Source organism: Papaver somniferum, chromosome 2, assembly GCF_003573695.1.
Source record: "Papaver somniferum cultivar HN1 chromosome 2, ASM357369v1, whole genome shotgun sequence".
Classification (NCBI taxonomy): domain Eukaryota; kingdom Viridiplantae; phylum Streptophyta; class Magnoliopsida; order Ranunculales; family Papaveraceae; genus Papaver; species Papaver somniferum.
This window is the reverse complement of record NC_039359.1, coordinates 24415965-24441407: the sequence shown is the minus strand read 5'-3', so window position 1 is coordinate 24441407 and position 25443 is coordinate 24415965. Positions and strand designations below refer to the sequence as shown.

The following is a 25443-nucleotide window of genomic DNA, read 5'->3' as shown; positions in this document are numbered from 1 at the left end:
GAAATAAAAAGAATGAAGAAGAAGATAAAGGAAGATATATAGGGAAAGTGTGTCCCGTTTTTCAAAATTTCTTCTCATTAATGCGAAAAAATGAATGGATAGAAACAAGCGGTTAAAAAGACGTGTGAAAAAATGAATGGTTAAAAAGACACGCGTAAACAAGGGAAGACGGATTCCGGAAAATTGTCGGCAAAGCAAAATGTGAAAAGACAAGCATATGCGATAATATAGGGTGGGAGTTTCTAATATCGCTCACCCTGTAGAATAAGCGAAATGAGAAGAGGCAGAATGTAGGAGTGAGATATCGCACATGTTAGTAAGTATGCAAAGTGAAGACTATATAACTTAAATGAGGGAGATCGCACACAACAAGGTTGAGATGACGTAATGGATGATGTCAGCAAAGTCACGAGTAAAGTGTGAAGATCTGTGCGAAGTATGGTCTGTGCGAGAACGAGTGATTGTACATGAACGAGTGTACCGCATAGAGATTCCGAAAATAAAGGATCTCTTAGCTGTCATCCACTATGTAAGATCTTATATAAAGAGGAGAGGTTATTACTTGTGGGGGTTCTTTTAGTGAGTATTAGACAAGAAATAAGGAGAGAGAAAGTAAATCTATGAGCAAGTAAGATTGTTGTAATACTTGTATCCATCTTGTAAACCGACTTAAATCTTGATAATCAATGAAGAGTTTAGTGATGATTACCTAATATTGATTATAATTATAGTGGAATGTGGTTCTGAGGAAACTTGCAACTACAATTGTATTAAAAAAGAAAACACTATTATTCCTCAGATTTTATCATTAAAATGCAAATGCTTTGTGCTTCCATGTATTCCAATCTTTTTGTTCTCAGTTTATTTCCTGGAACCGGCTATGGTACTTAGCTGGTAAATCAATCAGTTATTATGAATAGGTAGGGTTGATTAGAACATGGATCAGAGAAGATAACACACAAGTATGCACGCATGTGCTACAGCCGCTTACAAGTCGAATAAAGGAATTTTCACGTGAAAACAAACGTAAAAACACAGCACATGAGCAGATTAAAAGGCACAGATGAGGATATTAATCATCTTTTGTTGGGGTTTTTGCTTATCTTCCTACTTGGAATAATCCATTTTTATTAATTGAATATAATCTGATTGATAGTTGTTTTGTAAACGCCTAGAGTGATGATCTGTTTGAAATAAAAACTTGGACAAAATCTCTGTCATGACTGCTCATTTAGAAACTATAACCCATCCCTATTCATTTCTTGATTGATCTAAGCTATTTATTATCTTGGCAGGTAATAATTGGCTGTAAATATTGCATCGACAGACTTTCAACCGTTATGTGATTTGAAATGCGAAAGAAATTGATTTCCGATAAATAAATAAAAGTCTCAATCGGAAACGAAGAGAGAACGAGAGATCATGTGTAAGCCAAGTGGTGCTCCTCTAATCCCAGCACTAGCTTTGATGTGAGAAAATTAACATTAATGTACTAAACAACCCATGTGACTATAAAGCGAATGCCAACCAAATCCTCTCTTTCGCTGTCTCTCAAAATTAAGAAGATTATTCTTGATCATTTATTTAAGTGTGGTCGTTAGAATGGGGCCACCACCCCTCAACCCCAAACCATAACACCAGTCTTCACATCCCAACCACCTCCACCATGACCCAATGCTTCCCAACTCCCGCAACCTATGCTACTCTCCTATAAGTTTTAGCACAAAAAGGAAAGGAATTTTAGTGTTTTTGTTGGGGCATTCCATTTCATGTAATTGCAAGTACGGGAACAAATGACCATGGTGTTGGTATTGCCCGTGTAACCGCATGTCCCTCGAGCAACCTAATTATGTAAGACCCCAGAATAACTAGGAAGCGCGACGAACATCCGTTGGACGTGAGACTGTCACTATTATGACGGCTGTTGTTTAATTATGCATACAAACACAGCACTGGGCAGTTGGGAAGTGGGAGAAATGAGGTTGTGGAGAGCATTTGGACTATGCTTTCATGTACCGATGCAAGTGCAATTTGAACTACGTTTCAAAAAACTAGACATCATTCGTCCTGATGTCACAACTTTAACGAGAAGCTCCTCCTTCCTGGCTCATGAAATTCATTTACCATTACAATTTTCCGCTGATATTATTGTAACACAGTGGTCAAGTCATTGGATAATGATTATAATAGGATCTGAGTTTAAAACTCCCCGACATCAAAATTTTCTTAACTCAATGCATTGAGATTGGGAGTATTGCGAAAGCGTGAATGTACTATTTTCTCCCCTTTTTATGAAACAGCGTAGCCTAACCGGCTGGGTTTACACATTTTGAGGTCTCCTTTATAACACAGTTTCCCTAACACTACATGAATACTAGTTACAGAGTCCCCCAAACCCCATAATAGTTGCAGAGTTAGGGTCCCCAAACATAGGTGTCCAAATGGAGTAAGAGGCTGCTGAGCTCCAGTTAAAGAATCAATGCCCTAATTTGTTTTGTAATACAGCTGCAAGAAATTAGAGAAAGAGGCAACACAGAAATTCTTTTCAACTATGATACCAGCTTTTTACCATAATTTTAATATTCATTATATTACAATTTGACATAACATAGGTGTCCAAATGGAGTCCTTCCCCATGATAACCACTTTAGAGTAGTTAATACTTCCAACTATAATTTAATCATAGCCTGACCCCTCCCACCTTGATCTGTCCATTTACTATTCACAAATTATTAATTCTACTATTTAGCTATTTAGCTAGAGAGTAGAGACAATAGGACCTCAAGAATTTAAAAACTACTAGAAAACAATCACATATTCACATGTCTTTCACTCCTATTCGAAGAATCTTCAATTTGGCACCAACGACGGGATTTGCGTATTATCTGCATCCAAAATGACTTCCTTTAAGAAACGCCCGCAGAACTCATTTAGACCAACTAGTTTCTACACTGCAACAATGCCACTACAAAGATTACTACTGTGTACTAAAAAAAACTTTCATCCATCGTTACCATAGTTCAAAGGGGTCTGAATTCTGTCAATACTGAACATTTGTCATGAGTATTTACACTAATAATTTTCTTATTCCATTAGCTTTAAACTAAATCTGACTCGGTTACTCTACCCCCATAGTTACCTGACTAGTGTCTGAATAAGAGAATAAAAGCAAAGTGGCCCCAGTTACTGGAAATGATTAGAAAAATTGCTAGAAGAAAGGTGGATAAGAGATGACTTCCTAGATGGCTTTGGCATCGAGGAGGTTTACTTGGGATTGTGAGACATCAGATTCAGACACCCCATTGCGCAAAAGCTTAAAGGATGAAAAGGTGAAAGCTGGCTCAAGAGGTTGAACCACGTGCAGAGAATTTCCTTTCCCCAACCCACACTGCTGGGCCCCACCATTTCTTCCCCTCCCATCAGTCCACCTAAATCATAGGTTTAACTTGCAAGTACATCAACAGTCCAACACAGCCTAAATCGAATGTGTCCAACCCTGACATGAGTATTTTACAAGGGATTCTCATTTCTCACCCCCTCTCTCTCTGCATGTTCATAAAACCATATGGCCTTACTCACATGGGCATAGTCAGCGAACCAATGAAACCATAAGCAATCACCTAAATACCCTTACTTCAAAACGGATCTGAGATAGGGTAGGGGGGTGGGGATCTTGAAAAGGACAAAATGGGTAGTTAAGAAAGTAGAATATGACCAAACAAATGACAGGAATCTTGTCAACAGGTTTTCAATGAGAATTGGCAAGTTGCTTACCAAGGGTGTTACTGAATTTCGCATCATCTCCTTCTTCTTCTCCTCCTCCTTCTTCACTTGTTGTTACATACCCTACCATCACATAAATAAACAATAATTTCATGGTCAGAGATCATTCACTGAAAGAGATGAAAGTATTAGAATGAAAAATATATAATATATTCAGTCAAATGAAAGTTATAAGGTCTAAGTAAGGAAGTTATCAAAAACAAAGAAAGACAGGGAGAGAGAGAAAGAAAACTGTTGCTATCTTCTCTCTTGTATCTATCTATCAATCTATCTGCAACTAACTTATTCAAGAAGAGAGTGATCAACTGTTGCTTTCTTCTATTTCGTATCTAACTGCATTTCACAGCAATGGTTCCTAGGTAGATTTGAAAGAGATGGCAAAAACACCCAAATGGCTAAGAAGCTTCTTGACGGGGAAAAAAGAGAAGGACAAAGAAAAAAAAGAGAAAGAGAAGGGAGAAGTAAATTTCCAATCTCAAACTCCTACTGAAAATCCGACAACTCCAGTCACCATTACTCCTAATACTACTCCTAAAGAGAAAAAGCGATGGAGTTTTCGAAGATCTGCAGCAAGCACAGGAACAACACCAGCTGGAACACCAACCAAAGATGCAAATTCTACAGAGTCAATTCCTACCACTCCACAACCAGATACCGAACAGCCCATGGAAGGATCTGAGAACGATCAGAAAAAACATGCCATGGCAATGGTTGCCGCCTCTGCTGCGGCAGCTGATGCAGCCATCGCAGCTGCACATGCAACTGCTGCAGTGATCAGGATAAAGGGAGCTGCCAAAGATAGAAGATCTAGTGCACTTGAAGATGCGGCTGCAATTAAGATTCAGTCCGTCTTCCGTTCTTTCTTGGTACTAATTCTTTGCAATACGTCACTCCTTTTTTTCCTACTCTAATCTAACCTGGAACTATTTCTCATATAATGCTGACAAAATCCATAGTTGAGAGGCTGTTTAACTGATGCAATTGTTTGTTCTTGTTAAATCAAATCTTCCTAGATTTATGAACACAGAATCATCATGAGAAAAGAAAACAAACATTGAGAGAGCATGAAGTTTCTTTTTCTGGAAACATCTATTCTACAGTACTGTTACAATAGCACAATAGCAGTTGTTTTCCAAAACTAAAACATAGAAAACAAATGAGGATAGTGAAAAGGAGAATTTTAGGGATGATATGTAACAACTCGCTGTGTTTCTGCAGGCTAGGAAAGCATTATGCGCGTTGAAAGGGTTAGTGAAGTTGCAGGCATTAGTAAGAGGTCACCTGGTCAGGAAACAGGCAACTGCTACCCTTCGGTGCATGCAGGCATTGCTGAGCGTTCAGGCTAGAGCTCGCGCACAGAGAATTCAAATGGTTGGTGATGAGGCAGCAGACCAGCGTATTAATCAAAGACTACTCATCCATAGAAAACCTCCACAAGAGCACCACTTTAGACAAACATATAATGTAAGCTCCTTCTGTAACTATTCCAATTCTAAGTTTGCTAATCAATTAAATTTGCCTGGATTCAGCTTAATATATGCAAAGCATCCAAAATTACTCCTAAGCAGAAATTTTCTACTTCACAAATGTTTCTGTTAAATAGTTCATGAAAAATGAGATATTTCCTCATGGACATGTGACAAGGTTTAAATTTCACTGATTTAAAATTTGATATTTCTAATGGTTAGGATATGGATAAAGGGCTAGAGGAGAATGTTAAGATTGTGGAAATGGATCTTGGAGAAATGAGGGGAACTTCAAAGGCCAGGAATAGCTATTCAAATCACACACAAGCTGAACGGATAGTAGATCATAGATTCTCAACATATTATGCTGGTAATCGTGCCCATGTAAAGCAAGATCATCACCATCAGATGTCACCTGCTCCATCGGGTTTGACTGAAATGAGCCCAAGAGCCTGCAGTGGACATTTTGAGGACTATTCGTTCGACACAACCCAGAGTAGCCCACAATACTACTCAGCTATGTCTAAACCTGATCCAGGAAGAGTACCTTTTGGTTATTCGCGTCCTGAATATGCAGAATCTGTTTCAAGCGAATATCCATTCTTTCCTAATTACATGGCCAACACGGAATCATCTAGGGCAAAAGTTCGATCACAGAGTGCTCCAAAGCAACGCCCAGAAACTTCATATGAAAGGCAGCCAAGCAGGAGGAGGATCTCAACTGAAGGAAGGAACATACCACGTGCAGTTCGAATGCAACGGTCATCTTCACAAGTTGGTTCTGCACCTAATGGGTTAAACTATCCTTGGTCAATCAAACTAGATCGTTCTACAATATCTCTCAAGGACAGTGAATGTGGTTCAACAAGTACAGTTCTCACAAATGCAAACTACTGCAGGTCTCTGATTGCTTACGAGATCAGTAAGCATTGAATATAAAGAAGTTTGTGTTTTCAGAACAAGAGAGGATTACTAAATTTACGGTTTATGCATCGTGCAAAGAACTTTGACAAAGTAGTTTAAGCGAATTTGGCCTCTGTGTTATTTTGTGTGCTAGTTTCGGCTGCCTATTCTAAAAGTCTGATTCTGCAATTTCATGGCTTTTGTGACTGCTGCAGCCCCGTTGATATTAGTACTGACTGTTTTCTCATTATTCAACTGGAACTTGCATTGATTCAGTGAAAACAGTAAGCAATAAGTTGGATACTGGAGAAACAATTCGAGCTACAACAGAGAACTGGTCACTCGGTTTCTAAGAGTAGGGGACTCAAATTGTTGACTTAAGAATCATGGTACAAATGTACCTTAGAAGTAAATCTGAATTGAAGCTTTGTTAAACTAATTCTTTTTGGTTTAGTGTCTCTGCCAACCTTTTGTTTCTTTGTTGAGATCTCTTTGCTTAGGTGGGGAGGGGGCTTTTGGGACAAAGGGTGATGTAAACATAAAGCACGAGAGTGCAGAACTTAACAATAGATGTTTAATTGAATAGTACTTGTTGAATATAATGCAGTGAGTAGTGAGTTATTTGTATGATACCTTTTCCTCCCGTGAGAAACTTCTGATTGGACATTGAAATATTGCCTCTCTTTCTCTTTGACTGCATACCATTGCCACCAAAATACTGCTTCGTCGTTTGATGGGAGAATTCTGCAAATGTCATCCCATCCTTCAAGCGTGATGACAATGATGGAATAATTTTATGTATTTCTTGACTTAGTATATCTGGCTCCTGTTCATTGGTATTAGATCTCAAAGAATCAGATATTGTGGATTGTATAGGGAGTTGAGAGATAGAAAACCTTTTGTCCCAAGCTGGTTGCAGGAAAACAACGAATGTCTCTCTGCTTAAGTCATCTTGTTTTGTAGGCTTACAAACAGAGTGGAGGGTTGAGTGAAGCTTCCCTTTTGATAGGATATCCGCTGACTCCCCTACCTGAACAAGAAAACTATTAGGTGGAGATCTCACCACATAGATTTTATTCTTGTTTGCATCAAATATTTGTAAACTATCGTGGCCATCAGGCAGTGAATACTCCTGCTCACTTGCCTCTGTTGTTGATATTTGATAGGAGGACATAAACATGGGAGAGGTTAGAATAGTAAAAATCCCGTAGTCATAATGCCACTGTTGCCATAAGTTAGAAAGAGAAATTTGACAGGATGTAGCTTCATTTACACTTGTTTTCAGTTTAGATGCCTTAACCGATGTTTGATCCTCCTCTCTGTGAACCTTTAATTTCTCACCAAGTTGAAATTCACAGTTGGTTCTACCTTTTCTAGACACTTCTTTTCTAGCAGCCTCTTTCAAGAGAAAGTGATCCAGAGTTGAGTGATAATGTACTAGGCGTCCTTTTGCAGTGCACGACTCCAATATGCTTTGTTCTAGCTCCTTCCCACCAATGGCCTTATCACACACACGTGCTAGCTGGAGTCCTATGTCCATCATGCAAAACCCAAGTTCCTTAAAACTGTTCCCCACATTCTTAAATTTATCATCTCGGAACCTACACAAACTATCCACATTTTTCTGCCATTCTGAATTCTTTTTCGACTTCTCAACTGATTCATTAGAACTGACATTAACACTTGTATCCTGAGCATATTTTAATTGAGATACAAAAGAGGAGACTGCTCTATCTGGGTTCTTCAAACAAACGTCAGTGCCCAAGCCATGGTCCTATAGAATTCGTAAACAAATAACTTAAGGTTAAATGCAACTGGCTACTAGATTATAATGGACATGCAAATACTATGTCCTAACTCCTAAGCTAGATTAAACATCACTTCAGATATTCACGCATCAAATATTGTTGGAAAAGGGAAATGTGGATATTCACTGATATATTCTTGTTATTACAACATGAGACACATATACAATAAGCTCCGTAAAGATAACTCATTACATATAAAATATATCAAAAACTCTACTTTCAGAAACGATCAGCTCTTTGTCAATGAAGCAACTATGAATGCATGCCAATTTCCTGATGATAATAAACATCTATCATGAACAATCTTAGGGACACTTACAACATTGAATCACACTAGATGTATTCGTAGATTCACTAATCCATAAGCATAAGCCTATCAAAAAGAGATCACGAAGGGAAACTTATCGGATGGGCTGTGGAGGTCGTTTTTTGGCATCAAAAAGTTCTGACCGATACGAACCATCAAAGCTTATCTGGTTTTCACTGCTGTGGTTTCCTGTAACCACATCACTGGGATATAAAAAACTAGATGAAAATCAGAAACTACAAAGAATCTCCAGACTTCAAAACATATCTATCATTATGCAGCTACTTCTGCATGAAATGCACCATGCCTTCTTAAAATATGCCCCTCTGCCAGGTATTACAGTCTTAATCATTTCAACTTCCTGGCAAGAAGATTGTACATGTGGAAGTACCCAGGGCCATAAACTACTTGGTTTAAACAACTAGAATCAAATCGAAAACCTTAAATCACTTGGAGAAGTAAAGGAGTGGTGCCAGTTTCTCAAACATTTTTGGAATCAAAGCAGGTGAGAAAATATCAAAGTCATTTCAAGAGTTATAACTAGGGCGCTGACTACCAAATTTAGTACCTTCCCGCTTTACAATAAACAGGCAAAGAAAGTAAAAACTACAATGAAGTACTGGTTATTAGAAGAAAGGTTTAAGTCGAAAGTCAAGGTAACAGGTAACTAGAGGTCAATAACACTCCAACAAAGAAAACTTCAAGAAAATGAATTTGAATTAGAAGACTAAATGACTCAACAACACAAGCCCAGAAGAGGGAACATAAAAGCTATCACATGTTATGATTTATGAACTTCGTAATTAGCATCCGGTGTCATACATACACTTCATGTTTTAAAATGTCAATCCCAACAAAGTTCGGTAAATGGAGTATTTGAAACATGCAAACTAGATAGGATAATAGGAGCTGAATGACATTCCAGTCGCCTCTGCTCTCAAATACATAATACATTTTGCTATTCAATCTTAGTTTTGGTAAAAGGAGATTTCGAATTTATGCAAACTAAATAAGATTTTACAAGCTGAAAGAACAGTGATCCCATCAGAATAGTTTCTGAGTAGAACTCCTCAAGATCATTCTAGTCAACCCTCATCTCAAGACATACTGTTTTCCATTGATCATATAACAATATGGCAAACAATGAAAGACATAAATCAAACATTCGACTAAATACACAAAACAATTCACTCCACAGTTATTGCAGTTCAAATACTTCCTGAATATATCTCGTGACTCCCATAATCTAATATAAGCGAATAATTTGAAAAATTGTCCCAAATGGCTAAATAATTGAAATTGTGAACTGGAAAAAAGAAAGAGAACTATGAGAGAAGTATTTGAATTTACCTTGAGTATTCTTCGACGATCATGATGATTCAAAAGAGCAAGTTGACGAGCAAATGGAAGAAGATCACGACGAAGTTGTGATCCTTGAGGAACTCCAGTAACAACAAGAAGACCAGGTCCGGTAGGACCTAGGGTTTCTAATATAGTTTTGGAGATAGAATCAAGCCTTGAAATTTCTTCTTCTGAATAATCAGAAAAGGTTGAAGACAAGTGTATAAGATCTGAGTATTGGAGTTGAAATGGCTCCAAAATCTCTGCTTCTATATCCATTTGTGGAAGAGTATCCGAGGTTATTGACTTATATTATATACTTGTGATCAAAATTGAAAAGTATCCGAGGTAACAACAGTTTGAACTAAACAATTTGAAAGGGAAATCTGGTAAGTTCCTTGTTGTGTTTCGAGTAGTTGTGTTAATAAGTAACTACATGTTTCAAGTCCGTTGGATAAGATACAGGTTGTTCGATGATGTTCCTAGACTTTGATGTCTTTGTGGGGAAAGAGAAAGAGCAACAAATTATTTATATAAATTTTTGTTTTCCCTACAAATATCCAAGACACTTTGGCCGAGTGGTTAAGGCGTGTGCCTGCTAAGTACATGGGGTCTCCCCGCGAGAGTTCGAATCTCTCAGGTGTCGTTTTATTCGGGACTAGGTGTCTATACTCTATACACGTGCTCAATCCGTGTTCTCGGTCAAAGTTACCTTTTAAATCTGGAAAACAGAAAAGAATAATCAGACTTTTCTTTATAGGGGTAATTGCGTTATCTTTCCTGCTGAAGATCATAACCCACAGAGATAAAATTAGCGAAACCTCCCCTTATATTTTCTGTCCTACATGTGGACCATTTCTCACACGTGGATGTTGACTTTTCCAAATAGATCTCTTTGTCCAAGAGAGAAAAAAAAAAAGATATATCCCATCCACAACATTAATGGTCTCGGCTCCAGCACCGACTTTCCTCCCATTTTCCACATTCTTCTTCTTCATCCTCAATCCCCATTTGGATGTCAATCCTCCTAATTTATCCAATCCAACAGATCAATTAGCCATTAAACAACAATAGATCAATTATAGCCATTCAACTGCCACCAGAACAGATTTGGTTTAAAGATGAACCTCTAATTTGATTAGGTTTTTTTTTTCTTTCTATTATTGATTATTTCAACTGAAAACTCGGTTTGTATATGTTTGATTAAAATCAACAATAGATTTGATGGTTTCAGTTAGGGATATTTTGATTTTGGGTCCCAATAATGTGACCAGTGTTGCGTTTGGGTCCTAGAAAATTTAATATTAAAGTTTGGGTCTCATGACTTGTGTTGACCGTCTTAATTTTTATAACAATTTTTTTTTTAAATAATTTTTATTTTGTCAATACCGTCAGTTACCGTCTAACACTGTGTCTGAAAATCTAGTTTCACTTCGTCTTCTTCTCTCTTGCGGACCCTACTCATACTGTAACCGCCCCCACTCTACGCTGAGAATCAGATTGAGAATTAAAAATCTAAAAACTCTTGCTTCGATTTTTGATGCAAATCCTACGGATGACGGGTTCCCCTAACTGTAATACCCGTTAGGATGTTCAATCCAAGTAAACCTTAATTATAAGGTCGTCGACGTCGTTTACAATGGCGTGGTTAAGGAGATTCTCAAGTTTGTTTCAAATTCAATCTCATCTTTCAATCTTTGTTTTGGACAACAATCTTTCTGTATCTTTTCCTAATGAGTCTTACTCGTCACCACCAAGTTTATAATGGTAATAACAATAGTGAACGATTGTGAAAGCTCTCTTAACCTTATTAGGTTTACGAGAGATATATTTATAATACTCTATATGGATACAAAGACTGTTGGACTCTAGATAAATGGATCCAAACATACAGATGGACTGGACATAAGCACATACATTCTACACCGCCCCCCTCAAGCTGTACGCGGTGGTAAACAACGCGAAAGCTTGTTACACAGATAAAGAAACCTGGACGTCGATAAGCCTTTCGTAAACAAATCCTCAAGTTGATGCTCAGTCGAAATATACCGTAGATGCAACAAACCAGAAGCAATTCGTTCACGAACAAAATGATAGTGAATCTGAATGTGTTTTGAACGATAGTGTTGGATTGGATTAATGGCCAGATAAGTGGCACTAATGTTGTCACAGTAAAGCATAGGAGGTTGCGGCAAAGAGACTCCCAGATCACGTAATAGATAACCAATCCAAATAAGTTCAGCTGAAGTAAAAGATAAGGCACGATACTCAGCTTCAGTGCTGCTAGTAGAAACCGTAGGTTGCTTTTTGGAACCCCAGGAGACAAGATTTCTCCCCAAAAATACACAATGACCAGTAGTAGACCTAGAGTGTCAGGATCACTTCATCAATCTGCATCCGAGTAAGCTGTAAGTTGCAAGGTGGAATCACGCCAGAAGAAAATCCCATGACCTAGTGTACCGTTGAGATACCGAAGAATGCGTTTAACAGCCATGAAGTGTGTTTTAGTAGGCCGATGCATAAACTGACTAACTTGATTTACAACATATGTAATATCTGGACGTGTCATGTTAAAATATTATAAGCCACAAACCAAATTTCGATACAAGGTCGCATCAGATAACAAAACATCATCATTAGAGTGCAACTTAGAGTGTGGAGTTACCGGAGTATAAACCGGTTTCGAATCCGTCAGATCAACCTTCTTTAAGAGATCTAAAGTGTATCGGTTCAGAGTTAAAGCAATACCAGATGAAGTACGAGTAGCTTCTAAACCAAAAAAATAGTGTAAGTCTCCCAAATCAGTCATGGCAAACTCAGTTTGTAGTTTGGGCAATAAAGTTTGGATGCCTGTAGTATCACTACCAGTCACAATAATGTCATCAACGTATAATAAGAGGATGATAATACCTGCTGATGATTTCTTGATAAACATTGAATGATCAGACTGAGATGACTTGAATCCCAGGTGGAGCAGAAAAGAAGCAAAACGATGATACCAAGCTCGAGGTGCCTGTTTTAAGCCATAAAGAGATTTGTGCAGCAGACAGACATGGTTAGGGAACCGTGGATCAACAAATCCTTGAGGTTGAGCCATATAAACCTCCTAATCAAGAGAACCGTGAAGAAATGCATTTTTAACATCGAGCTGCTTGATAGTACAAGAAGAAGAAACTGCTAAACTGAGAACCAAACGAATAGTTATTGGCTTGACAACAGGACTAAAGTGTCTCATCATAATCAATTCCATACTATTGAGAATAACCCTTAGAAACTAAACGAACTTTGCGTTTGTCAAGAGAGACATCTGATTTTTGTTTAACATGAAACCCATTTGCATCCAATGATATTCATACCAGGATGCCAAGGTACAAGCGACCAAGTGCAATTGCGAAGCAAGTCATTGATTTCATCCAGCATAGCAGCCCACCATTCCGGAGATTTGGAGGCAATAGTGAAACTCGTCGGTTCAGCAGGTAGAGAATCATATTGAGATAGAAAACACTGCAACACATGGTACCTTGTATAAAAACAACCCTTAAAACTTCTTGGATGAATTGTATGATCCTTTAATCTGGTAACCATAGGATGTACATTAGTAGTCGACTGTGGGAGCTCTTGAACATCAGGCGAAGCTGGAAAGATAGAGGAAGATGACAACGGTGACACATATGCATGAGAAGAGGAAGTAGACACGGAAGTGGAAGCTGCAGGAGAAGGTAATAGCGAAGAACTGAATAATGGAAGTGATGATGAGGGTGGAGATGGTATTGTTGTTGCAGCAGAAGTATCAATTGGTGGTGCAGGTGGTGATGATGTTGCTGGAGATGGAGACGGAGGAGTAGATATAATAGAGGACGAAATATGTGGCTGTGTTGGAGACAAAGGAAAGTGAGTAGCCGCAACTGTATTAGGCCAAGTGAGAAGAGTACGAGTAGCTGGAGATTTGTATTTAATTTGAAGCTTAACACCAATGTCCACAGGATATGGGAAAACAGACTCGTCAAAAACAACATGACGAGATATATATACACGATTGCTAGCAACTTCTAAACACTTATAACCCTTATGCCGATCACTATAACCAATAAACACACATGGAAGATCTTTTGGTTGTAACTTGTTGTGACGAAAATGAGACAAAAGAGGATAACAACGACATCCAAAGGCTTTCAAAAAATCATAATTAGGAGATTGATGATGCACAACAAAATAAGGAGAAGCATTCGACAAAGATGGAGTTGGAAGTAGATTTATTAAATAAGTAGCTGTGGCATAAAATTCAGCCCAAAAATGTTCAGGAAGACCACTTTGTAACATTAATGCACGACCAGTTTCAGTGATATGTCGTATTTTCCGTTCAGCTAGACCATTCTGTTGGGGTGTATTAGGACAGGAAGAACGACTCTGAATTCCATTAGCATTCAAATAAGATTTCAAAGGATCAGCATACTCGGTACTACCATCAGTTTGTAGGACAAGGATGGATGTGGAGAACTGTTTTTCAATCATGGTTTTGAAGTTTAAACAACAGTTAAACACCCGAGTTTTGTCAGACAAGAAATAAATCCAAGTGAATAATTGAACCAATTTTGTTTGAATAGGAAGTGCGAGACTGAAAGGGAAGACGATGGTGTTTGGCACCAACACATCTAGAACATACAGACGGACTAGAAGATGAACTAGAATCTAAAGATAAGAGCTTATTGTGTTTAAGAGAAAGAAAAACATTATTGTTTGGATGACCTAAACGCATGTGCCATACTGATGGACTAGCTCGAACACCAATAGTTGTAGCAGAAAACTCCGAGGTAGATGATGGCTGGAAACTAGTAAGAGCACTGCAAGATATTGGATACATGCCAGCTTCATTCTTGCCCTTGTACAGAGGAGATCCCATTCGTAGATCCTGAATACAAAAGCCATCACGGTCAAAAACAAATACACAATCAATGTCACGTGTAAGCTGGACAACAAATACAAGATTCTTAGCAATAAAAGGCACATGAAGAGTATTTTTCAAATGTAACTTCGATGCAGGAGAGGTAAGAGTGATATCACCGATTCCCGAGATAGGTAAAAGTTTATCATTACCATTATAATCCACCCGATTCATCATCTGAGAGGCATCAAAAGTCATATGAGCAGATGCAACTGTGTCAGCAAACCAATGATTTTCATACGGCATAGACTGGATATGCATTGCCAAAAAGGACTGAGGTAAATCAATATTCGGAGCTTGAGTGAGACGAGTACAGCTTTGAGCGGTATGTCCATTATCTCTACACCACTGACAGGTTATGGTAGGCTGTGGATATGGACCAAGTACAGATGGTGCTGCAAAACCACGATTTGAGTTCCAATTTCCACGACCATATGGCCTGTTATAGCCATTCTGAGACATGAAACCTCCATTATTGCCTCGTCCAAATCCATTGTTATTCCAGTTACCATTATAATAATTATTGGAATCTCCACCAGTGTTCCAGTTCACGGCCACCACCATTCCAGTTACTGCGACCACCGTTGTTCCAGTTACCACGTCCAAAACCACCACCTCGTCCACGAGACGGACCACCAGAGTTATAAGAGCCATGACCACGAGATGGGCCACCAGAATTTTTGTAATTTGATCGACCACGACCAACAGAAGCACCAGCAAAAAAAGAGGTAGGTTGTTGAAGATCAGAAACATTATTTTGCAGATTCTTCAGGTACTGCAGATGAGACTCATGATGAAAAAGAAAAGCATGTAGTTCAGTGAAAGTTGGCAGGGAAGTTCGAGCAATAACCGCAGTGTAAACGTTGGTCCAATTAGCACCCAATCCACGGAGAGTGGTTGAGACAAGCTCAAGATCGGAAACAGGTTGAAGGACTGCTTCCAAAGAGTCAGAGATTTCTTTAATCTTCAAAATATATTCAGATATGGAGGAGTTACCCTTTTGGATTGTCGAGAGATTTTCTTTTAGTTGGAGAATACGAGCTGGATTAATAGTTGCATAAGTGCTGCGAAGATATTTCCACATGTCACGAGAATTTCCATGACGAACACATTCTGATTTCAAAGGCTCCATAAGAGAGCAGTTTATCCAAGAGATGATAGTTTGATCAATGACTTCCCATTCTTCATATTCAGGGTTGGGTCATTTTTCTTCAGTAACTGAATCAGTAAGTTCTTTTGATGGCACCTCATACGTATCTTCAAGGTATTTGTAAAGGCGTTGAGACTTGAGAATGGGAACAATTTGAGATTCCCAGGGGAGAAAGTTAGTTCTATCTAAGAGAACTATTTTGGTAGAGGAAGGTAAATACGGTGCTTTTCCAAAAGATGACATAAGAGAACCAATGCTAATATACGTGGAAGCAGCAATTATTGGAGATCCTACTTCAGATATAGCTGGACTGCTTTGCGCTGAGGTTGTCATAGTAAGACAAAGAGAAGAAAAAGAAGAAGATTAGAATAGGGTTTCTGAAGAAAAGGATGAAAGGACTAGGGTTTATGAAGAAGAAGAAATTTTTTTGAGGTTAGGGTTTAATAGAGAGATCGTTCTGGCTCGATACCTTGAACGATTGTGAAAGCTCTCTTAACCTTATTAGGTTTACGAGAGATATAATTATAATACTCTATATGGATACAAAGACTGTTGGACTCTAGATACATGGATCCAAACATACAGATGGACTGGACATAAGCATATACATTCTACAAATAGACATAAACACCACCGGTCCACCACCATCGATTATGAGTAGGATCCAATTCAAAGTTTATCGAAGAATTGGCAGCAGATGATTTTTCAAATTATATGGGTTTGGTTTGTTAGAAAAATAATGATATGGCTCATGTGCCAAATCATCACAGGAAACGGTTACTTCTAACAGACATGTCTCAACGTATTCATTAGTGTCTCTTCCCTTGAAAGTAGGTGCTTCTGGAATTGGTTCTCATGTCTGTTAACTCTTGATGAAAGATTTATTTAAGGATATCAAGAACAGGTCCCTACACTCAATGAAAATAAATCTCAAAAATTTTGTAACCATCAATCAGAGAGATATAAGAATTAGTAAGAGTATAGACAAGACTTGTAATAATTATTCTTACTTCATTGTGTTTTACTGATCATGGAAGTGACTGTGATTCTTGCATTCTTCTTTGGGATTTCTTTAATGGTTCTTTCATTCACAAAGATCAAATCAGCGATGACCAGAGTTATGTGATCTATCTTGTTTCCGCATAAAATTTTCTAAACTTTGGTATCATATCATAGGCTTCTCTGGTCCTTGTTCGATTTAATAATATTAATCATGACGGGTTTCCAATCATGATTAATATTTTGGATGTCTAGTTGTTTCCTTTAAGTATCTCGACAAATAATGAAACACGGTTAGAAAGGAAATACGATATGATAATTAGTATTCCATGTATATTTAAATATATCCACTATTTCCTAACTTAACTATCTGTATGCTATAAGCCTATGACGTATTTTGAATAAGTAAGGAACTTACTGCTCCTATACACATGATATGGCTAGTCTGATCCTATTAATATGGTCTGCGTGTCATCATTATATTGCATGCCTGAATATGGAATCGTTTATATTATAGTATTTGAAAATCTTGTCAGTGGATCATGTAAATATAATCTTCATAATTATCTCCATATGCCCCGCCAAATTAACGAAAATTGTCTAGTAATTTCTCTATTTGTCTAGTAATTTCTCTATGACATGAAGTGTATGGGAGATATCTTAGATATCGTTCAATAAGATTTTACAATATCTTTTAAGATAATTAAAAATTATAAGAGTAGCCACACCATCTTATATTTTGAGAAATTGGAGGCACTCGAAAACTCATACAACTTGAGAGAAAAAGCTTCGAAATCACTTTGGAGACAATTGGTAACAAGGAGATGGTGAAAATTATAGAAAGGGGATGGGGTGGTGCTAGAGCTTGGTTGGGAATGCCAAAGGAGGTGGTGCTATGGGTGATCTCAATGCTGAGGATGATACACAAAGGGAAGAATAAGGATATCAAGTACGAAGAGATGTTTGAAGATCAGGTCTTTGTTATTCGAGTTCAGTCGAATCACGGAGGTGAGTATATTAGGATCTCCAGACATGGCAAAGGGGAGGAAGGTAATTCATTTAGCATCTGTGTACCGAGTGGAGACAACATGAGTTGTTGGTCGATTCTTGCTGAGGTCTTAGATTTGTATATGGAGAAGATTTGATGGAAGGTGGTAAGCCAAAGTGTAACCAAACCAATGGATTTTCCTAGAAATGTTGGATCTATCAAGTCTAGATTAAAAAGGACTGGTATAGTCACATTGTCTAGGAGAATAGGGTGGAATCAGGTGGCAGTGATGATTAAGAAAGACTTGGGTATCACACGGTTCTTGAAGATTGAAGGTATATCGATGTTGGAAGGTTTGTTAGAAATGGAGGAGGAAGAGTGGAAGAAAATCTGGAAACCATTGAAATGGAGTTATAAGGTGTGAATATTTCATTGGAAATGTGGACTGGAGACTTAATTAGTAAACCAAAGAAGACGGTGGTGCAGTCACAACGTAATAAAATAGCATTGGTAGTATATCTTGTGGGTAAGGCCTCTGAATCAGTTCATTGGTTCAAGATTAGAGGATTTGCGATGGAAAATTGGTCATCGATGGTGCTTGCCAGGCTAGGAAATGAGCTATCTTCTGGTGAATTTTCTAAAATTACATCTGAAACAATGAGGATGGAAGGTAATTGGTTCTTCAGAATTGCAGTTACCGGAAACATTAGCAGCATTCCTTGCGGTGTTAGTTTCGGAGGTGAAGGAGCAGAAGGTGGTGTTGACGGAGGAATGGGATCCGAATTATGAGGATAAGATCAAGCTCTCGGAGCTAGAATACAGTCGTGAAGTCAGCAATTTTGACTTCCTGATTAAGGAGTTATTTTCGTCCAGAATTCAAAATGCTATTAACAATACTCTGTTGGCGCGAAACCATGCTTTAATAATGGAAAGTTCAGTTAGAAGTGAGTCAGAAGGAAGAAAGGAGTCAGATGAAGTGAGTCAGTTAGAGGCTGAGTCAGATGGAGCCCGTAAACGGGTTAGTGGGTCGAATTTTGGGTCAATTCCAAATACTAACTCTGGTCAAATGGTTATGTTTGGTCGTGAAACAAATCAATTTAGGGTTTTAGATAATTCCCAAATTGAGAATTTGGAAGTGGAGGAGGGTGAGATAAATGAGGGAGAAGGAGACTCGAGTATGGAGAACGATAGAGTGGTAAAAATGAATCTACTATCATACATCGAGAATCAGGTGGTTTTGAAGCTGGGGGATTTGCAGCTGTCACACACAAAATGGAGGTAGCTGAACTAATGATGTTACATTGTTGTACTTATGGGGGTGTTTCTGATGGTGAAAGGCAAGTGCTAAAGCAAGTGGTGATGAAACATGTAGTGAAGTACAAGGAGAGGTTTAAGAAGATGAATGCTGAAAAGTTGATCGATGCGGCTCAGATAATTGATGGGAATGGTCATCTGAGTTGGCTCTGGTGGAAATTGATAATGTAAATGAGGTGAAGGTGCTGCCAAATTCAGTTTGTTAGTTTAATGGATCTTAAATTAATAAGCTGGAATTTGAGAGGGATGAAAGCTTTTGATAAAATGTTGGCTCTTAAAAATTTGGTTTTAGAGCAGAAGTGTGATGTGTGTATGGTGATGAGTGCCAAATATTGTATATATTTGCACCTTTTTATTGGCATTTAACTCATCATTTGTGCACTAACGCTCCATTTTATCCCATATTCTGTGTTTTCGTTGTTTTCAAGAATAAATACTTTTCTCAATTAATTTTGCATTTTTAGGTACTAAATAAATCATGGTTAACTCACAGAGCGAAAAGAGCAAAGACACGGGAAAAAGCCGAAGGAAACTCTAGCGGAAAAGAAGTGAAGAATGCGGTATGGAAGACTCAAGGATGAAAATGGGCTTAACAAAGAAGAAATTGTTCTTAAAGAAGAAGTGGGCTCAAGATTACCTAAGCCCAAATCCATTTCCTAAACTCAAACCCATATCCTAAACCCAAAATCCAAACCCAAACCCGCTTCTCTCCTTAGCGTCAGATTGGATCCATTCCATCATCTAACGGTCGCTTCATCAGAGTACATCGAGCTTTGATGTTCCTGTCTAACACTATAGCACCTAACTCCATCTTGGACCGTCAGTTTTGATGTATTCCATATCCAACGGTCGCTCTACATCCACTTCCATCGCGCCGTTGGATCATTCTCTCATCTTTTCATCCAACATCTTCCCTTCGCTGACATCAAAATTTGATGAGCCCGCTCAACACCGTAACCTAAAATACCTATACCCCAAAACAAACATCCCCTAACCCATTCTTCTCTCGAGCTCTTCTTCCCCTTCTTCCTAAAAATTGCAGAGCCTGCAAATCCCTCTCCCCAGCGTCTGCTCCACCATCTCCCATCCCTCGAGTTCCACCACCACAACCACCCGACAAAAACCCATCTCCCTAGTTTCCCTCTCTCTCATTCCTAGCATCATTCCTGGATGCTATGAATTATGAAGTGAGAAGCTAGGGTTAAATATGAGTGCAGAGAAGACCAAGAAGGCATGGGTTCGTAGCAGAAGAGGAAAGGAAGGACGAGCAAGAGAGCAGAGGAGACAAATTCAGAGAATCAGTGAGTGAATTCTAGATTTTCAAAATTCGGGTTCTTTCAAAATTAGGGTTTAGAAATTAGGGATTTCATGTAAAACTATAAATAGAAGATGGTATTGTGTGTGTGTGTGTGTGGGTATGCCCGGGCTAGCCGGAGCACCAAGCTCTTAGTGTTCTGTAATTTTACTATTTCATCTGTTTCATCCAGTAGTATAATTTGATCATGTTTTAGTTCACTAAGTTAAGGTTGAGATGAAACCATAGCTTTGTACTATGTTATTTATGCTGTTTGTGTGATTCTTGAATGCTTAAAATGTTGTATGATAGATTTAATCTCAGTGCATCAATACTCTGCTCTCACAATGTATGTCAAGCATCCATCGTAGTTAGGATAACATTGTGTTGATTGAACTACAACTCATGTTTGATAGATTATTGTTAATCCTTTGACTAGTTGTGCTTGATTAGACAATTAATGCTCCGGGTTAATACTTTAGTTGCGATTGAACTATCCATTGGTGAAACACCTTAGGTAAGTGATGGACTTGACACTTCTTCCTTATCTGTTACAAGGACAAGAGTATCATACTTAGTTGAATGCTTAGTATAGGGCTAGAGGTGGATTCAAAGCCTAGCAGTCCCTCCCATATCCCAAATTCCTTAGTCATTGTCACTGTAGGTTAGAAATTAGTTAGGAAAATATTAGAAAAACAACATCAGTTCCCTCCTTGTCCCTGAGGACAAAACCCTTCTTACCTCACTCACTACAACTGACCATGTATACTTGCAGGTCTAAGTTGTAGGTTCTTTTAAAACCACGTCATATGGTGCAGGAGATAAAGAAGATGAAAATGAATCAATGGATGGTCAGGAAAATTTGGTATGATGCATACTTTGATTGGGAGTATATGCCATCAACTGGTACTTGTGGTAGTAGTGGGTGTCTTCTTACTATATGGAATAACAATAAATTGATAAAGGAGGGTGGCAGAATGGGTAAGAATTCTATCTCAACTTTATTGTCTCAAAAGGTTGATGGTTTTAAATGGGAAATTTGCAATATGTATTCACCTTGTGAATACAATGAGAGGGTTGTGTTTTGGTCTGACATGGAGGAGGTAAGGAATTGGTGGAATGGACCAATCTGTTTTGCAGGGGATGTGAATGCAGTAATATGTAATGAGGAGAGGAACATGGGAGAATGTGATAGTAGTAATACTAATATCCTAAAAAAAATTATTACTACTCAGGAGTTAGTGGATCTTCCTTTGCTTAGTGGTGCTTATACATGGTCTGATATGCAGGTGAATCCTTTGCTATGTAGACTAGATAGATTTTTGCTTAGTGTGGAGATGGATTTGAGGTTTCTTGCAGCAATTCAGGTGGCTTTAACTAGGGTTACTTCTGACCATAAGCCTATAATGTTGGTCACAAAACCAAACATTGATTGTAAACCTTATTTTAAGTTTGAAAATAATTGGATTATGCATAAGGACTTTTTGAGGAGGGTGGAGGAATGGTGAGGGATAATGAAGTTTCATGGGATTCCTAGTTTTGTGTTTTTCAAGAAACTTCAGAACTTAAAATACTTCTTGAAAAACTGGAGGGGGGAGGATTTTTGTGGAGTTAAGAAGGAGAAGGCTGGGTTGAAAGAGAAGATAGATTGTTTGGATCAGATGGAGGAATCTTATAGGTTGTCTCAGGAGCAGTTTGAAGAGAGGTTAAATTGTATGTTGAGGTTCAAGAATATTACAGTCAGGAGGCTAGGAAGTGGCATTCCAGGACAAAGCAAAATTAATTTAGGTGCAGTGATTCAAACTCATCTTACTTTTTCAGGATTGCTAATGCAAGGAAAAAGAGGAACACAATTGCTAAACTTGATATTGAAGGAGAGGAATGTTTTGACCAACAAAGAATAAGAAAGGAGATGAGATAGTTTTATAACGATCTATTCAAGGAGAAAAATGATGTGTCTTTTTCTCTTGATAATTTGGAATTTCCAAGGTTGGAGGATGAAGAGAAGCAGGCTATGGAAATGAAGTTCGCAGAGGAGGAAGTTTATGCAGTAATTAAGAATTATGGGGCTAACAAATCTCCAGGACCAGATGGGTTCTCAATGGAGTTTTATAAATCATGTTGGAAAATTATTAAGAAGGATTTTATGAGGGTGATGGGGGAGTTTTACAGCAGAGGGACATGGGATTGGAGACTGAATTGTTCTTTTGTCTCTTTGATTCTAAAGAAGGAGGATACAAGTACTTTTAAAGGTTTCAGGCCTCTGAGTCTTCTTGGAAGTGCTTATAAAGTGTTATCAAAGGTATTGGAAAAAAGGTTGAAGTTGGTTATGCATAAGTTGGTGTCAGATTACCAATGGGCTTTTGTCAAGGAGAGACAGATATTGGATGGAGTTTTGATAGTTGGGGAATGTATTGACAGTAGACTAAAGGAAAAGAAGGCTGTAGTTTTGTGCAAAATAAACATGGAAAAAGCATTTGATAATGTGAAGTGGAAGACTCTTTTGAGGATTATGGAGAAGCATGGATTTGGTAGTAAGTGGAATTCTTGGATAAAATGGTGCATATCTTCAACTCACATTTCATTTTTGGTTAATGGGAGTTCAACTGAGAAAATAAAGCCATCAAAAGGCTTAACACAGGGGGATTCTTTGTATCCCTTCTTATTCTTATTAGTGGTGGAGGTTTTATCAAAATTGGTGTTGGATGCAGTGAGAAGAGGGAAGATTCATGGGTTCCAAGTCAAGGAAAATGGCTGCATTATTTCACAGTTACAGGTTGCAGATGATACAATTTTGTTTGTGGATGCTACTGTGGAGGAAATCAGGAAGCTTTATCTTATTCGGAATTTTTTTGAAATATTGACAGGGCTGAAGCTGAACCTTGAGAAGAGTTCACTAATAAGTGTTGGTGTTGATGGTGTTATTTCTTCATTAGCTATGGAGCTTGGCTGCAACGTTTGCCTATCAAGTATTTAGGATTGCCAATTGGTGCTACTGCAAGAAGTGCTGCTGTATGGGATGATGTTATCCAGAGAATGGAGAATAAGCTTGCAACTTGGAAGAAGAAGTTTTTAAATAAGGCAGGCAGATTAGTGTTGATAAAGAATTGTCTTGCTAGCTTGCCTGTTTATTTTTTGTCTTTGATTCATATGCCTGCAGAGGTGGATAAGAAGATAACAAGATTGATGAGGAATTTTTTGTGGGATTCAAATGAAAATAGAAGGAAAATATGTTGGGTGTCTTGGCTAAAGATATGCAGGCCTAAGAATTTAGGTGGTTTGGGTATAAAGAATCTCAGATGTACTAGTAAATCTCTAAAGACAAGGTGGATATGGAGGTACTCTAGGGAGAAGAAGATGATGTGGAGAAGGGTAGTGCAGGAGAAGTTCAGTAATAATCCAGATGTTTTGTTGCCTAGTGATGATATTAAACCCAAGGGAAGGAGTGTATGGAAGAACATACTCAATTTATCTTCTTTTTTGCAGGATAAGATTACTGTCAAAGTGAATAATGGGAAGTCAGTAAGGTTTTGGTTGGATGAATGGTCTAGTTTGAGTAAGCTCAGTGTTAGATTTGCAGGAATTTATAAAGCTTGTAAAAAAAAACTGCTTCAGTGGAAGAAATGGTGGTTGATGGAGTTTTAGTTTGTGAAGCAAGGAGAAGATTGACAGCTACAGAGCAGCTTGAATGGGATTTACTGTGTAATGCTTTGGGTCCAGTGCGTGGCTTAAATAAAGAAGAAAATGAAGTTGATATTATGGGGGGCTTCTCTGTTAAGAAATGTTATGATCTTCAAGTTCAATATGTGGAGGAAAATTGTGACTTTCATAAGTATTTGTGGAGGAAGAACATTCCTTCTAAAGTTAGTTTCATGTTATGGGCTAACTTCCATGACTCTTTACCAACAAGGAATATGTTACATCACAGAAGGGTTGAAGTGGAGAATGTGTTGTGTCTGTTTTGTAAGGAGCATGAGGAAACTGCAGATTATATGTTTTTACACTGTAAGTTTGCTACTGAGGTTTGATCTTACTTTCTTAAGGCTTTTAAAATCTCTTGGATTTTTCCTGCTACTGTGAAGAAATTGTTTGAGATGTGGAGTTGGAATGTCTTAAGTGGAAGAAGTAGAGAGGTTTGGTGGAAAACTATTTATGCAGTGTTGTGGCATTTGTGGAAGGAAAGGAGTAGCAGAGCATTTGGGGGTAGAGATATGGATTCTGAGGAAGTTTGTTTGCAAATTAGACAGACAATTTTTCTTTGGTTGTCAGATAAGGAGATTTTTAAAGATTTTTCAATGTACCAAATTTTGTTTTTGTGGATACAGTTCTTCACTTGTAGCTGGTGACTGAACTGTTCCTAGGATGCTCTCTGTAAATATTTTTCTTTTAATATAACCTTCCGAATTAAAAAAACAACAACAACCATATGTTGAGTAGATTCGGCCCCACAAGGAAATCTTAAGGTGTTGTTTGGGATATGATTTTGAATGAAATATTAGGTTGAAAATTTCTCAATGCCCATAAGTAAAAGATGTTTTTAATCTGATATTTTAAATTTATTAGTCATATCATACGTCATCTTATATACGTGTATGCCATTTGTATATAACTTTTACCCACGGGAGGGTTACGATAACTTAATTTCTAGATTAGTAGACATTGGTTGAATTTCTAGATTTTGATGTGTTTGCTTCAATAATTGATACTCAACATGCTTTTTTATTATCATTTCTAGTTATGCAATCTACCATTTTGCATATTCCATCTCTTCATATCCCAATACTGAATGGTGGGACTTCCGGTGTACAAAATTACAACATATCATTAGTATGTTTTGAATCTAATATGGTCGATTTCCATCACAATACTTGGTGGATTGATTCTGGTTCTACAATCCACATTGCCAATATTATGCAGGGTTTTGTTAACCAAAGAAACCCAACAAATAGCGAATGTTACATCTATTCTGGGAATACGATGCCTTCAACTGTTGAATTTGTTGGAACCTTTAGACTTGTTCTTAAATCTGGTTTTACTTTGGATTTAGAAAGAACTTACATTCCTTCGTTTTTGAGAAATCTTATTTCTGTTTCAAGAGTTGTTCCTTTTGGTTTTGAAATTAATATTAAAAATAGTTTTTAAGTTTGT

General features: G+C 37.9%; 2 protein-coding genes and 1 non-coding gene across 8 annotated transcripts; 2 read left to right on the top strand and 1 right to left on the bottom strand.

Annotated features, from left to right (window-relative positions):
• Positions 1 to 2539: 2539 nt before the first annotated feature.
• Positions 2540 to 10054, bottom strand: LOC113347164. Of its 6 annotated transcripts, none has more exons than XR_003358770.1 (5): positions 9618 to 10054; positions 7049 to 7926; positions 6786 to 6896; positions 3775 to 3846; positions 2540 to 2951 (listed from the first exon to the last, which is right to left on the bottom strand). XR_003358770.1 is itself a non-coding variant. In XM_026590763.1 (4 exons), exons 1-4 carry the CDS (start codon positions 9885 to 9887, stop codon positions 2927 to 2929), a joined length of 1503 nt encoding a protein of 500 aa, XP_026446548.1. In that variant the 5' UTR covers positions 9888 to 10053; the 3' UTR covers positions 2540 to 2926. The 6 variants fall into 6 exon arrangements, 3 of the variants coding, with proteins under 3 accessions (XP_026446548.1, XP_026446547.1, XP_026446549.1); XR_003358771.1 differs by having other exon boundaries at positions 2540 to 2946; XR_003358772.1 differs by having other exon boundaries at positions 2540 to 2885.
• Positions 3875 to 6749, top strand: LOC113347165 (protein IQ-DOMAIN 14-like). Its single transcript, XM_026590765.1, has 3 exons — positions 3875 to 4649; positions 5002 to 5247; positions 5472 to 6749. The coding sequence occupies exons 1-3, from the start codon at positions 4158 to 4160 to the stop codon at positions 6180 to 6182; spliced, it is 1449 nt and encodes a 482-aa protein (XP_026446550.1). The 5' UTR covers positions 3875 to 4157; the 3' UTR covers positions 6183 to 6749.
• Positions 10055 to 10172: 118 nt separating the features above from the next.
• TRNAS-GCU lies at positions 10173 to 10254 on the top strand. The gene has a single exon. It is a non-coding gene; the product is annotated as a tRNA-Ser (tRNA).
• The last annotated feature ends 15189 nt before the right edge of the window (positions 10255 to 25443 follow it).